The sequence below is a fragment of the Homarus americanus genome, unplaced genomic scaffold (genome assembly GCF_018991925.1).
Source record: "Homarus americanus isolate GMGI-L3 unplaced genomic scaffold, GMGI_Hamer_2.0 scaffold24260, whole genome shotgun sequence".
NCBI lineage: Eukaryota > Metazoa > Arthropoda > Malacostraca > Decapoda > Nephropidae > Homarus > Homarus americanus.
The window spans coordinates 8,480,993-8,497,491 of NW_024721079.1; the positions used below are offsets into that span (position 1 = coordinate 8,480,993).

A 16,499-nucleotide genomic window follows, 5' to 3' on the forward strand; every position below is an offset into this window, starting at 1 on the left:
AGAGGCATGGTGGGTGTGGTGAGTATGGTAGAGAAGCATGGTGGGTATGGTGAGTATGGTAGAGAATCATGGTGGGTGTGGTGAGTATGGTAGAGGCATTGTGGGTGTGGTGAGTATGGTAGAGAAGCATGGTGGGTGTGGTGAGTATGGTAGAGAATCATGGTGGGTGTGGTGTAGTATAGTAGAGAGGCAAGGTGGGTGTGGAAGAGGGGTGTGGTGAGTGTGGTAAGTATTGTATGGAAAAGAGGCACGGTGGATGGGGTGAGTGGTGAATGTGGTAGTGAGGCAGGGTGGGTGTGGTAGACAAATGTGGTGAGTATGGTAGTGAGGAATGGTAGGTGTGGAGAGGATGGTATTGAGGCATGGTGGGTATGATGGTGGTAGGTGTGGTGGAAGAGTGGTGGGTTTTAGAGAGTGTCGTAGTGAGTTTGGTACTACACTCACCTAGGAAGTGTCTGGAAGAGTCAGCATGTGCGAGGACCCTGGCGAGGGATATGATAGCTAGAAGACTTGACAGCACGAAGATGGCAAACAGCCGCATACATTTCCCCTGTGACACAAGAAAGAAAATGTTGTCAGTAAATTAGGTTGTTAGATTTATTTCAGTTGTTTGCATGACTGGTTAGCTTGTTATTAGGTTTTTGTTAGTTGTTTGCACGTGAATTAGGGGAATCTCATAAACTCAATTAAGAAAGCACTAAAGGATACAGGGGTCACCAGAAGGATCTTCACCCCAGGTTATGTAACATAAATATTAATCACCCGAACACTACTGTATTTGAGGGATGAGGTTAGGATAGGTTTGGTTAAGTTATGTTAGCATTATGGTGGTTTATCTTTAGGTGAAATAAGTTGGGGTGGAGATTCTTCAGGTGATTCTCAGACATATTAGACAGATAAAAGGAATCCTCAGTTCTGTTATAAAGTATTTTTGCTGACATTTGGCTGAGAAAGATAACGTTAGAAAATATTGTTATTCAGTATAAACATATATGGTATACCCTAGTACTGTTCAACCACTCCCTTTTTATACCTGGGGTCTTGGTGGTGGCATATATAATATACAAAGTATATGGGCACAAGTCTCAACAACTCCCAGACAATTAGTATACAGTGCAGTATTACAAAACTTGTGGCTTCAGTGTTTAACTATTTTGAATTAATGCTGGGTGGCTAAACGTGTTTTTGTTCATCGGTGGACTGGTCACCAGTCAAACTTACGAAAGCATAATGATTGTCACTCATGAGGTCAGATTTGCTTAAGTAATGGATCTTATGTGTAAAAAAAGTAATGGTGCAAGGATTATACAACTGATTAATACCAGGTTAAAGACATACGGTGCAATACAGTATAGTATATGTAAGAAGCAAGATACAGTACACTGTTCAGTATATGTACAGTACTGTATTGTACGAGTACTGTATATGAAAGGGGTGTGGGTGTGTTTCTGTATATGAGTGCATGTAAATAATAATAATAATAATAATTAACGGTTTATTGAAAAAGTTCTGCAGCCAGAAGGCTGAAAATATACATTGGACATAAATGACTTATTACATACATTGGTGGTTTAACAAAAGCCTTCATTAGAGAAAGATAAAGGAACATACAGTGAACACACAGATTAATGTAGGATTGTACGTGTTGAACAGCAAACACGTAGTGTAGTAACTCCCTCCCAGATGGTGTTAGGAGGGGCCGCACGTGGTGTAGTAATTCCCTCACAGATGGTGTTAGGAGGGGCCGCACGTGGTGTAGTAGCTCCCTCACAGATGGTGTTTTGAGGGACCTCATGTGTGTGTATGTACTGTAAATACAACACTGTACATGAGTGTGTCTGTGTACACTGAGTGCATGTGTTTGTGTATACTGTACATAATGAGTGTTTGTTTATAAAAGCGTGCGTATGTTTGTATGTAGATGTATTGTGTACTTGTGCTAATTACTATATGTCTGTGTACAGTATTTGAGTTTGATATCTCTGTGTGTATTATTATTAATGTTGTTATGCCTGCTGATGAGCAACGAGTGCTAGGAGTAGATGTTACGTCACACACTGTGGAAAAGTAGTGTTTACAGTACCAAAAGTCATTGGTGTGAGTCATCCGCCCTTGTGGAACTCTCCCTCTGAATCACTTTACCTCCTACATGAGCCACTTACCTCCCAAGAATCACTCACCTTTTAGTCAATTTATAGTAGAGGACTTAATTCGATACTGAATTTTATTTTTACTACTAATAAGTTCAGACAAACACATGACGAATTTCATCTATGACACTTTTGGCGGTCTTTACTCGTAACCGAGATATTGAGAGTTGAAAATCAGAAAACCACTAGTAAAGCTATTATTGTACTTCTAGTCTAGTATAAATACCCAGACGCTGAGTTTCAGTTCAGAGTCAGTTCATAAGATCATATTCTGCTTAGAAACGACCCAGCAGTCATGCAGGATCTCCTCACCAATAACACAATGGGAATAACCATGGAACAATCATCCCAACCATCGAGCAAGAAAACCATCTTAATCATAGGGCTCGACCAATACCAGCCCCCTACACTACTAGAAGCTCATCCCGTCATTAGAAGGACGAAGGGACTCGGGCAAGAACGCAGTCATTGCAGACTGGGTTGGCTTGGGGAACCCACCCAAGACCATTTGAGTCAATGGTGTCTGTCGGACTCTGAAAGTAACTCTCTATCACCCTCCTTCCGGGTGGTGTTACAATTGTCAACACTGGGGCATTGTAGCCCGATTATGCTCCACTACCATGCTGTGGTATGGTCTCTGTTCATGACAACATGCAACACAGGCTTGCAGAAATACAGTTGCTCAAGGGGGAGCCATTCAACAAAGGTGTATTAATTGCAAAACAGATGGAGTGCCTGTATGACACCCTGGCTATCCCAGAGCTCCTACGCCCCTTCAGCGCCCAGACCCGCCACCCAGGCAGGTCTCAAGAAACACCATGCTGCTAGGGTATTCCCTACGGCCAACCTCTGGCCCACCCTCCCCACCAAAGCTCCAGGATCATCACCAGCAGTCAACGCAAGATCTGCGTGGGGCAACACAGGCGTCCTGATACAACAGGTAGTTGCCAACACGCCCCGTGAACACGCACAAAATGAAGAGATCAATGATCTGAAAAATGAAATTAAAGAATTTAAAGCTCAATTTGCAGCTCAAACTGATATGATAAAGAACCTCTGCGATCCACTACAGAAAAAACACCACCAACACAGCAGCAGCTATGGAAAAGATTACAATCAAACTGAAGACATTCAAATGTCACTACCAGATGTGGAAACTCATGATCCATCAGGATCTAGTGTCCACGCAGAGGAAAACAGTGATACTGGTAACAATTTATTGATGCCTCTGGGCATAGTCAGTGATGAACAAACACAAACAGAAAATGGTGGTGATGTTGAGTGTAAAAAAGTGTGTTGATGTCTGCCACTAAAATAGATCAACTGGTGAGCAGGTCATGCTCCAGGAATGTTTAAAAATATTAAAAAGCATCCTGCCTGCAGAAGGGACAGGCATCATGGAAAAAACAGTATCATACAGTGCCTTCTGCTTTTTTCCAAATATAGTACATAATGGCCAGTGGTAATACCAAACAAAGATATAGAGAGGTGAAGGTGATGAGTTGGAACATCTCATCCCTCAGAAAACGATACCCTGACCTACACCACAAAGTTGACTGCAGGAGTGTCTCACACCTAATGGTAAGCCCCCACCCAGTCTGCTCAATTATATGTATTATGATGCTAGTTCTACTCACACATGTTTGATATATGTTTTTTCGTCACTACCGCATGTACCTCTTGTATTCAAAAAGACTACCAACCTTCAGTACCATGGGATCACTATCCACATGGATAACTCCACACTCAATGTGCTAAACGCTGAACCCACTGTCCTAATTGTTGACCTGAATACTAGGCACAAGAAATTAGGTGACCCCACCACTAATACCAATGGTAGGAGACTTATCTCACTTCTGAGCAAATATGAAGATGCTCAAATTATAGGTAATAATGAACCAACACACATCTATGGCGGGGCTCTAAGCAAGTGTATTGGCTTTAATCTATCATACACAACTCAGATTGACTGGGCTGAGGAAAACACCTCATGAGTTTATTCCTACATTTCACTCTTTATTATTATTTTCTGTTTACCGGTATATACGCGGATGTTCGTTGTAATAGTGGATTTTCTGTCATCTTTGTCTACTGGTTACTGTTACGTCCACAGACAATCGCAAAACATTTTTTGCTGGATAAGCATGGTGAGGAGAGGGGCAGGACGTGGCGTAGAACATCCTTTTAACTTCGCCTCTAATGCCTGTTTTTTTTTCTTGTTTTTTTTTTTTACACGGGGAATAGCCCACCCGGGCACAGGTTATCGACCCACAACGGGGCCTAGGGGCAGAAGAAAAATAAGAGTTAAAATAAATTAAAAATAGAAAAGAAAATATTATATTAATCTACCCCACGAAGATACCTGAAAACTAGCTTTTTAAAGTGAGACAGATTGTATGAGTATGGAAACACAGAAGAAGGCAGAGCATTCCACAGTTTGGCTGTGTGAGGAAAGAAGGATGTACTATAACGGGTTATTCTAGTGTGACCGACAGCCACGGAGAAACTGTGGGCACTGCGGGCAAGACGAGTGTTACGAGCCCACGGCCTTGCTGGCGGTACACAGGATGCCAAATCCACCAAACATTGCCCATTAAAGTACCTGTAAAAAGAGAAAGTGAAGTAACATTGTGGTGAAGGGAAAGGGAAGAAAGATCAACTAAAGGAGGAGAGTCAATAAGACGATATAACAGCACCTTTGCTTTATATAAATATTCACCTAAATGAATAACACCAACTTATTCACCGAGTTTTTCAACGATTATTCACTACTGAGCTTGTAACTATCACAGAGGTCGAGCGTAGGTCAGCTGATGAATCAAAACAGCCAGCTCGGTCCCATGCTTCGTTCTCTCCTCTCGTGCTCAGAGGAGGAGACAGATCTTAACCACTTGATCAGGGAAGAGGACATAACTCTAAGTGCTATCTCAAATTGTATCCATAACAGGATAGAACTGTGTACATATTTGCTTCGCCAATAAAGGATAAACAACAATAAGTGTTTACATCAAGCCCTGCCACTTAAAGAGTTCCAGAACTTATTTAAAACAATTAATGTGATACCAAAACAGCTATCACAACGAAATGCCTTTGATTCTACCCTATCTAACAGTTGGACAGATGAAGAGCCAACCCAGATATGAGAGCAGTACTCCCAAGTTAGGACGAATGAATCCCTTATAAACCTGAAGCAACTGCTCAGGAGTGAAGTAGTGCGGCATCTGTACAGCATTCCCAGCTTTCGGGAGGCAGCTTTAGCTATGTTGTGGATGTGTGGCTTCCATGACATATTAGAGGAAATGGTGAGGCCTAGCATATCTATTTTAGAACTTGGCAGAATGATTGCAACCTGAAATGTGATTGGTGGGAAATCATGTAATTTGGAAAGTGTAATTGGTAAATACTGAGTTTTATTACTTATGAATTTAACCAAGTTTCTACCTCCCTATTCGGAGATGTTGCACAGATATACAGTGATAGATGAAATGATATCAGTTCTAGAAACATATCTAGTTTGAGAATTCGAGGGAAGGGAAAAATGTGAAGAAGAGTGAAGAGTAGAATCATCAGCATAAGAATAGATAGAATTAGTCGTAGTGTGAAGTAAATCATTGATAAAAAGAAGATAGAGAGTAGGTGAAAGAACAGAACCCTGTGGAACACCACTATTGGTAGAGAAAGAGCGAGAGGTCGATCCCTCGACAAAACTGCCATGGATCGGCTCTCAAGGAAGCTAGAAATTAGAGAACAAAGTGGGGGAGAGAAACTATAAGAGGGAAGTTTAGAAAGCAAAGACTTGTGCCATACCCTGTCAAATGCTTTGGAGATGTCGAGGGCCACTGCGAAAATTTCCCCATTATCCCTAAGAGAGGATGACCAAAGATGGGTACTGGAGGAGAGCAGATCACCAGTAGATCTTGCTTGGCGAAAGCCATGCTGGTGATCTGACAAAAGAGAAAAGCGATCAAGGTGACGGAGAAAATGGGAGTTTAAGATAGTTTCGAGAATCTTAGAAAGGAATGAAGTTAGGGCGATAGTTAAGAGGGATTAGAATGGTCACACTTCTTTGGGATGGGCTGAACCAAGGCATGCTTCCAAGAAGAAGGAAAAGTTTGGGTTTTGAGGCAAAGGCAAAAGAGACGGGCACTCACGGGTCAGAATTTCAGCACACTCCCTCAGAACATGAGGGGGTATTTCGTCCGGTCCATGCGCCTTACTCACATCCAACCTGGATAACACACCAGCAACCTTACGAGTGGAGATTATAGGAAAGTGCATAGGTTCATTAGGAAGAGCAGGGGTAGGAGGGATGGAGTTGGAATCGTATAAGGTGGAGTTAGAGGAGAATAAGCTGCCAAAGAGATTGGCTTTATTAGAGGGAGAGTTGGCTATAGAGTTATCAGGTCGGAAGAGAGGAGGAAAAGAGGAAGTGCAGAAGTTATTACAGATGTTTTTGGTGAAGGACCAGAAGGATTTACGAGAAGAAGAGTTAGTCAGGACAGCGGTCTTTCTTTTTATAAAATTCCGCTTGGCCGTACGAAGAATAGCCTTACAACGATTCCTAAGTAATGAAAGAGGAGCGGGTAATAGGAGGAGATAGTTTCATTACTTGATACGCCCTATCTCTCTCCCTACATGCAAGAGAACAGGAGCAATCAAACCATGATTGTAAAGTGAAAGTTTTGGTAGAAGATGGGATAAATGCGCTCACACCACCCTGTATAATCCCAGCAATGCTGTCAGCACATACCGAGGCCTCCCGAGTGGAAAAGCAACATTTATCCCAAGGAAAGTCGGTAAAGAATTCTCGCAAGGATTGCCAGTTTGCCCTCCGATAGTGCCAAATTTGGCGTTTAGAGGGGGATGGGGAAGGTGGTTGTGCCCAGTTTGATTTAATAAAAATAAGATTGTGATCAGAAGACCCTAAGGGGACAGAAATTAAGTATGAATAGTGTGAGGGGGTTAGAGGTAAAACAAAGATAAAAAATGTTAGTAAGTTGATCGTGTCGATCAGGAACACGTGTAGGGTGTTTAATTATTTGTTTCAGATCATTAAGTAAGGTCATCCCATGCCACTCTCTGTGATGTACATTAAAATCCTTTAGGTAGAGGATCTCAGTATTGGGGTATGTGGATAGCAATGACTCATGCCAAGAGTTTCTTTTTCAGCATGGCATGTGAAGATTGTCGTCGGTCTTATATGGAAGTAATTTGCGAATTTAGGGATATAGACAACGAGACCCTTTAATTGTTCAAAGACCCTGGCATTGTTCCTTTAAATAGGGACAGTCCACACTGCGGGAATAAAAAGAAAATGAAAATCCGGAGTTTTAAAATCGTTTTTTATCAATTTCGGCCTCGGGTTAGTCATGAATAATTACCTCCATTTCTAGCTATAGCCGAAATCCTGCTGCTTGCTGGGCCGTCAGGCCAACGGCCAGCAAAAACGGCGAACATGTTGGGAGGAAAGAACCCAGTGTGCCGCCGCCTTGACTGGTTTATTTTTTTATCAGTTATTTAAAGACGACGGCATAAAATTGGCGTTGAAATAGCACTGATATTCAAATGACAAATTGATACACCTTCTCACTTGTTTTGTGAATAACCTTAAGTTTAAGATCTGTAGGATAATACTCACCCGCCCCACCATGGCTGTGACGTCACACATACCGCTGCTGACTTCGTGTCTGCATCACAAATACGACTCCCAGTTCTCCTTGTGGTCTCCTCCATACACCATTTGTGGTCTTCATTTATCCTTCATACACTATCTGTGGTCTTTACTTGTCCTTCATACAGCATATTGTGGTCTTCACTTGTCCTTCATACACTACCACTGCTACGATTTTTTGTCTGCCGTGTCTCGTTGTGCTGCGAATTCCCGGCTGTTTTACCAGAACAAATACACTACGAATTGCTTAGTGCATTCTTACTACATACCTGTGGTGCTGTGAATCTTTCACTACAGACAACACCTGGTAGTATGTGAATCATTTAGTTTTGTCCCAGAGACTTGTTATTGTTACTCTTGTAGCCCCGGGAACTCGTCACTGCACCACAATACCCTAGTATAGTCCTAAAGCTGCTGCTGCGGCGCTACACATACATGTTCCTGAATAACCTTGATTAGTGTGGACGTTATCAGTGGTATAGGGACTATCTGTTATCACCAGTATCTTACCTACTGTATCAGTGGCCTGTTCCAAGAATAGTACAGGTCTACGCTCTGTAGTCTATATGGTGGGAATAGCCAGCATTCAGTTCATAACACTGAAGACAAAAATGTAGTGAGGGAAGAATCGCCATGTATGAAGATAATGAATGTGGGTGTGGAGATGGGAGACGTGGTGACGGGTCCGACTAATTACCCAAATGTAGCCGCAATGAAGTCAAATAATGGTCCTACATGAATAAATCGGACTGCTAATCACTTCTCGACTGGCATTTGGTGTCACGAAGTCACAAAAAATTGGGAAACTTAATTTAATCTGAGTTAATAGATCGAGTGCATGTACCTAACCTAACCTAACCCAACACAACTCAGATTAAATTAAGTTTACCAATTTTTTGTGACTATGACACCAAATAATAATCGAGAAGTGATTCACAGTCCGATTTACGCTTGCAGGACCATCATTTGACTTCATTGCGGCTACATTTGGGTAATTCCTCGCTCCCTCGGTACATGCACGCGATCTATTAACTCAGATTAAAGTAAGTTTTCCAATTTTTTGTGACTTTGTGACTCCAAATACTAGTCGAGAAGTGATTAGCAGTCCGATTTATTCATGTAGGACCATTATTTGACTTCATTGCGGCTACATTTGGGTACATTAGGGAAATTAGTCGGACCGCGTGGTGACAGGGACGGTAAACTGCAAGGCTACAAAATAAATTTTAGATTCTCAAATATACGAGTATATATAAAAACAATTATCTGACTAGAGGACAGAAACACGTGTTCTAGCTGTTGAAATACTGTACATAAAAAGATACGGTAATACAACGAAGTGCCAAGATGGGTGTTTATGAATTGTCAGTGTTTTCCCCTGAGGAGCTTGGAGTATTGAAAGTTTACGAGGTAAGAAGAAGATAGCATGTTCTAAAAGTGAGAGAATGGATGTAGTTGGACCAAATGTAATGAATTATATAGAACAACGGAAAAGGTAAATCTATTGTAATGTCAGTGTAATTTGAGACGTGAAGGAACGATGGCCACGTCGAAGACAAACGGGAAAAACATACTGTATAGCCACGGTACTTTTGCCCAAGAAAGTAATAAGTATGTATGTATACTGTATCGTGTTCGTATTTATGTCTGACTGATGATGTTTTGTGATGATAAAGATATCTACTGATTACTTTGTACTGATAGAAATGAAGGAAAAACAACACCTCTAAGTGTTTACGTGAGTCGCACACAATTAATTCGTGTGTGTGTGTGTGTGTGTGTGTGTGTGTGTGTGTGTGTGTGTCAACATTGGAAATTTGTTGTTGTAATATCGAGATTTGTTTTACTTTTGCCTTTATCCTATTCGTCGCTTGGGCGGTAGGTTACGTCTCGGTTACGCATTGTTGGAAAGTACTGGGCATGTACTGGCTTCTGAATGTATTTGTACTTGCGTCAGTTATGGTCACGTCTAGTTTTGAAAGAGCTCACACTCAGTGCCATCACAACACACTCTGGTAGATTGTTCCAAGAGTTAACAATTCTCACTCCAAAAAATTTTGCCCTCACAATTTTCTGGACTTGTGGCTTCATCAACCTTGACTTGTGACCCCTTGTGGGGCGGGCGTCTGTCAGCTCCAGGTATGGACCCTCGACTGAGTAGTGCCGTCTGAGATGATTATAAACTTCAATTAGTTCACCCCCTTGCCCGTCGAAAGTATAAGCTAGGCAGTTGTAGGCGTTCTAATCTCTCTGGGTAACTGATGTTGGCAGGTACTGGCTCTGTTACACACTGTTGACAAGTACTGTACTGACTCCACAATGTACTGTACAGTTGGGGTCAGAAGTTCGCTTCCTTCCAGACTGTAGCCGTATCGACCCCAAATGAGATAAAACAGCACACTCGTACCAGATGACAGTCAGGGTAAATCAGTTCGGAGACTCATTCCCGTGATTCAGTTTCATCACGGGGAGTGAACTTTTGTCTATGACTGTACATCCACGTTAAATGCTTATATGTCGATACCGAATAGACTGTCTCAATCTTTTCTAACTTGCTTAATGGACACTTCATCTTAAGGTGGCCATGCTGAGGGAAGGAGGCCAGTAGTCTGTATAGGATTCCTTCATTGTTCTTGATAAACTTGTCCAGGGCTATTTTGGATACTCTCGCCTCCACAGCTTGGGCTGGTAGACCGTTCCATAGGTTTGCTAGCCCCTGCGTTAAGTATTTCCATACAATCATTCTACAAGCAACTAAACTAGTAGGTCTTATAAGAAGGTAGTTCAAGAGTGAGGAGCTTCCCCGCCTGGAGTACTGTCACCCCGTCTGGTCCCCGAGATATGCTAGGGACTGTCAATTGATTAAAAATGTCCAAAGGAAGGGCACCAGACTGGTGCCTGCATTTCTGCACCTCAGTTACCCAGAGAGATTAGAGCGCTTGTAGCTGCCTAGCTTATACTACAGACGGGCAAGGGGTGACCTAATTGAAGTTTATAAACATCTCAATGGGGCACTACTCAGTCGAGTATCCATAGCCGGAGATGGAGGACGCCCGCCCCTCAAGGGGTCACAGCTCAAGGTTGAAGAAGCCACAAGTCCAGAAAACTGCGAGGGCAAACTTTTTCGGAGTGAGAGTTGTGAACTCTTGGAACAAACTGCCAGAGAGTGCTGTGACGGCACCGAGTGTGAGCTCTTGCAAGACCAGACTTGACCAACATTGGTCCAGGTTCAGATACATTCAGGAGCCAGTGCATGCCCAGTACTTGCCAACAGTGTGTAACAGAAACGTGACCTACTGCCCAAGCGGCTAACGAGCCGATCAGTGCCGAAAAGGAACAAAGTAAAAAAGCAAAAGTATGACACCTTGGCGAGCATGAAGTTATGTGTTAGTCTCTCCTCTTGTATTGATGGAGCGTGACATCACAAAAAAATTGACATGGAGTGGGCATTACATGGACTTCATAGGAACTGACAAAGAAAAAATGGTGTGGGTAATTTTTATTTGTAGGCTCGGTCTGCACTCAAACACACACATAAATACAAAAGGACTTAATATAAAAAATGTATAAATATGATAAATAAATAGATATTTAAAGCATCATACCAAAGTCGAGAAAATCAGAGTTTTTACTCGTGATTTAAATAATATAAATACGAAAAATATGTACATAGCAAAGTAGCTCAAGAGGCAACCAGGGTCCCTCCGCCATGTTGATAGCATCACGATACAGTATTATCTATAGAAGAAAGCATACCACATACCATCATCGCTTAAATATGACATATTGAACGTGTCTTACTTTACTATCAGACTGTTATCATCACAGTTAGAGATATAGTGCTATAAACATTCCACAACATGCATGTTGATATAATCGTTTCCTTGAAAATGCAAAACTTAGGGTCAGTCTTTGCTCGTGAGTAGAAGAGCGGTTGACGGGAAACATTTCCTATGTTCCTCAACTGTGATCTTCGGATATTTATGAATTAAATGTAGTCGTTACAGAACACTGTGAAAAAGAATTGGCATGGACTCGGCAACTGCCAGGTTCGTAAAACCTTAACCTCGCTGATAAAACCAAAGATAGACCATCTGGTTAGGTGTACAAGGTCAAAGCTGCCTGTGTTGGGATTCATCCCACTAACTTACAGTGTTGAATATTTTAAATATGCCTATCATGAAATTGAAAGTGAAGGCAAAACCCACATCTTTTTTTTCCTTTTCCCTTGATAAACAAATGGTGTTGTTGCAGAACAAGAAGTGTAGGTCTCAGTGTTCCGGGATGACTGATGCACGTTGAAACTCATGACCAATTAAAACAACGTATACTGTTCATCATGGCCACAAAAACTAATATCTTACAAATTAGTGTATATGAATAAAGTTCATGATTCTACCATGCGGGTAACTGTAACTCAAGGATAGTGTTAGTTTTTTTTATGAATAGTATCCTTCCATACATTGTATTATAATGCAAATTAAGCTCTGAGAATATAATTGTTTTCACCGTTGTGTTCTAAACCGAGTTCTGCCTCTCTGGCCGAGACACTAGGATATTTTCCAATTATCTGTCAGTGTGGGAGGGATGCCCAAGATCTGTGGCCGCCGGAGCTACTTATCATCTCACCATCACACTTAATTTAAACTTAAGTACTTACGCCATACATTTTTATAAAGTTTTCTAGGTTTATACAAATTAATACAAAGGGTAAAAAAGCAAGATACTCCGTGGTCCCAGAGATTATTACTACAGGCACATAAGGAATTCTGGGAAGCCTGGAGGGACCATGACCTGGTCCTGGACTCCGGCTCACCCGTGGCACTGTGTGGCACACTATTGACTAGATACCCCATCCGAGACTTACTGTCTACTTAGCTACAACACTACTACCCCCCCCCCTCCCCACCCCCGGCACTGGTCACACGCCCACACCGCCTCAGGCCACGGCCATACTCCTGACAGCCCGACCTGATAGGCCGTACTTGCTTGCCAGCCCCGGGTACTAAGGTCTAGTGGACCCATGTTACACCTTAATTATTTATATGATTAATTATATTACACGAATAATTTTGCAACTGTTCTAGTTCATCATTTTTGCTAAAGTTACTGAAACTGGAGAGAATATATACAGTACATTGTAAACAGTACCCAACATAGTCAAATGCAAATTCCATGTAATCTAAATGTTCTACTTTAGTACTACGAGCACAGGCTGTCTGTGCTGGTCCCCCTCAACCCTATATGATGGGAAGTCCCTCTTCCTCATCTGCCTAGTCATACCTTACTTTACCTCCACCCCCTTTTCACCTCTCCACTCCGTCCCTTCTCCTCACCCCTTGTCACGTATCCTCAGCCCGTCACCTCTTCCCACCCCCAGTCATTCATTCTCAATCCGTCACCCATCCTCACCCTATCACATGTCCCAGTCCCCGTTAGTTACAGTCACTCCTGCTGTGGCGCGCCTCTGTGTCATTTCAACTAAGCATCTGGACCACAGCCCAATAGTCTATCATAAAATATGTCATGTAACTTACGACAAATAAACGTCTTCCTACATAACGACAGCAAGTCCCAAAACCTGATAGCGACTAGTATCATGTATAAGTACCATTGACACACACACGACCTCCTTCAGTTGACACATACCTAGCGAAGGCCTACGCTGTTTCATTTGAGACTAAATTATATTGACTCTTATATCAGAGTAACATAAATTATATGTCATTTGCGATGGAGCGCCTGTACCTTGTCTCTCTTGTCTTTAGACAGTTGAATGTTACAGCGAGGAATTTTGAACAAGTTAGTGTGTACAAGGCAGCGCAGTTTTGTGAAGAGGTCAATGGGCGCGCGCAGTGGGCACGTGGGGTGCTGTACGGAGAATAGTGACGGTGTGCATAGGTCGAACCCCGACACGGCCCCCGAGCCCAGCGGAGATGGACTGCTGGGGCTGGTGTAGGACGGTGGTGGGTCGGGGTAGGTCAGTGTGACCTACCACCACGGGACCTGCTGAAGGAGTGGTGGGGCGGGGGGTCACGCCCCCGCGACTCAGAGCTCGGTGTAACTTCATGCAGGAGGAAGACTCTTCGTGCTTATAGAGGTAAGACTTGAGAGCGAAGGACTTGCCACAGCGGGTACAGGCGTAGGGCTTGATGCTCGAGTGGGTCTGGACGTGAGCTCGCAGGTTAGACTTGTCAGCAAAGGCCTTCCCACACATACTGCACCTGAACGGCTTCTCACCTGTATCAAAATATGCTCTGAGTCTCTGATCTGTACAACATTCAGTTAGCTAAATAAAAAATATAATAAAACATTACTATTAACCACACAGTTATTGACGATGCTAATGTAACAAAATAGAAAGCTTGTAATATAAATTGTCATACATATCTAAAACTTTACAAGTAAATCACTGTAGGTGCGCGTGATCCAGGTATATGTTGATAACCACAAAGAAGAAGATTTGTAACCAGGTGAGAAGGTTAGGTCATCTTACCCTCTGACCTGACTACCGACTGCTGCGGTGCTTTTTGAAGATTAGTAGGGTCATTACCTAATACCTGACCATTGTGGACTTGATCTCACCCTCCTCTGTATATATATATATATATATATATATATATATATATATATATATACCTTGTTATAAGAACATAAGAATGGAGGAAACTGCAGCGGGCCTATTGACCCATACTGGGCAGTCCCGTTTATACCCAACCACCTATTGCTCATATAAGCATCCAACCTATGTTTGAAGCTATCCAGCGTATTCAAGTTAATGCTGATGTTTGGTAACTTGTTCCATTCATCCACTACTCTGTTTCCAAACCAGTGTTTACCTATTTCACGCCGAAATCTAAATAAGTCTAATTTAAAACCGTTGTTGTGAGTTTGCTCCTGGTTGGATAGTTTGAGTACCTTTATAATGTCCCCTTTGTTTAACCCTGAATTCCATTTATACACCTCTATCATGTCGCCCCTCGCTCTACGTCTCTTGAGGGAGTGCAAATTAAGATGCTTTAACCTGTCTCTGTACTCAAGGTTCCTAATGCCTGGGATTAGTCTTGTCATTCTCCTCTGGATTCTTTCCAAGGATTCTATATCCATTCTGTAATACGGTGACCAGAACTGAACTGCGTAATCCAGGTAAGGTCTCACAAGTGCTAGATATAATTTTAAGATGATCTCGCTAGTCTTGTAACTAACACTCCTTTGTATGAACCCAAGTACTTTATTAGCCTTGTTACGAGCAAAAACACATTGTTTACTTGGCTTAAGATTCCTACTTATCATTACTCCTAAATCTCTCTCGCAGTCGGATTCCACAATGGCATCGTTGTTCATCTGGTAACTGGTTTCCCTGTTTACATTTCCTATACTGAGTACTTTACATTTGTCCACATTGAATTTCATCTCCTTAGTCTGTACTAACCCCTGAAGATGTGAATTACACGAAAGCGCTTGGGAACTTCGTGTTTTCTTTTTCCTTGTGGTTATCAGCACATATATATATATAAATAAATAAATAAATAAATATATATATATATATATATATATATATATATATATATATATATATATATATATATATATATATATATATATATATATATATTATTTTATACAATGACTAATGGCCCTATTTAATATAGTCACTTTACTCAGTGACAGCTTTGTAACCAAAGCTGTCAAGAACTCAGTACTTGGCAATCCCACACAGAACAAGATTTACGGTACATCTGAAGAGTTGGCTACTCTTGTTAACACAGGATGAATGACAGTATCTTCATAACTAGGGATTAAGTGGCTGAAGCTGTAGTAGGGATGATTTAAAGTGATCCATCAGCAGCGTGTGCCACATGGCCTTGTTGTGAAACATATTGTCATTTCTTGAACCTAGAACTTAACACATCTCACCTCAGTACCTTACACACGAGGTAGTGAAAAATGGGCAACCCCCCAGCATTCCCAACAGTGACTTAGGCCAGGTGTGCAGCAACAGGTGTGTGAGAAATCACCACTGACAGGTGTGAATCTCAGAGGTGGGCCGCAGTAGGTACATGAGAGGTGGCCAGGGACAGGTGCGTGGTAGGATGGTATTAGTAGCAGGTGTGTGGTAGGATGATAGCAGCAGCAGATGTGTGGTAGGATGGTGGCAGCAACAGGTGTGTGGTAGGATGGTGGTAGTAGCAGCAGGTGTGTGGTAGGATGGTGGCAGCAACAGGTGTGTGGTAGGATGGTGGTAGTAGCAGCAGGTGTGTGGTAGGATGGTGGCAGCAGGAGGTGCGTGGTAGGATGGTGGCAGCAGCAAGTGTGTGGTAGGAAGGTAACAACAGGAGGTGTGTGGTAGAATGGTAGCAGCAGGAGGTGTGTGGTAGGATGGTAGCAGGAGGTGTGTGGTGGGATGGTAGCAGCAGGAGGGTGTGTGGGATCAAATAACAGCAGGAGGTGTGTGGTAGGATGGTAGCAGCAGGAGGTGTGTGGTAGGATGGTAGCAGCAGGAGGTGTGTGGTAGGATGGTAGCAGCAGGAGGTGTGTGGTAGGATGGTAGCAGCAGGAGGTGTGTGGTAGGATGGTAGCAGCAGGAGGTGTGTGGTAGGATGGTAGCAGCAGGAGGTGTGTGGTAGGATGGTAGCAGCAGGAGGTGTGTGGCAGGATGGTAGCAGCAGGAGGTGTGT

At 42.5% G+C, this 16,499-nt stretch overlaps 2 protein-coding genes across 4 annotated transcripts in view; both read right to left on the reverse strand.

Annotated features, from left to right (window-relative positions):
• Positions 1–8,266, reverse strand: part of LOC121861532 — a 40,148-nt gene extending 31,882 nt beyond the window's left edge. For 2 of the 3 annotated variants that reach the window (XR_006088041.1, XM_042359368.1), the window contains exons 1-2: positions 7,789–8,266; positions 445–550 (exon numbers count right to left, since the gene is read on the reverse strand). Coding sequence is in view for 2 of the 3 variants with exons in the window: in XM_042359368.1 (XP_042215302.1) it covers positions 445–550; positions 7,789–7,818 (136 nt within the window). In the remaining variant the exon portion in view is untranslated. Of the gene's footprint in view, positions 1–444; positions 551–4,187; positions 4,401–7,788 lie in introns of those variants that run through there. The other variant, XM_042359367.1, reaches the window with a different exon arrangement.
• Positions 8,267–11,313: 3,047 nt separating this feature from the next.
• LOC121861361 (zinc finger protein SNAI2-like) overlaps positions 11,314–16,499 on the reverse strand; it is a gene marked incomplete at its 5' end in the record, with an annotated part of 24,279 nt that continues 19,093 nt past the window's right edge. Inside the window, one exon of the mRNA XM_042359009.1 lies at positions 11,314–14,061. Coding sequence (XP_042214943.1) covers positions 13,661–14,061 — 401 coding nt within the window. The remainder of the gene's footprint in view (positions 14,062–16,499) is intronic.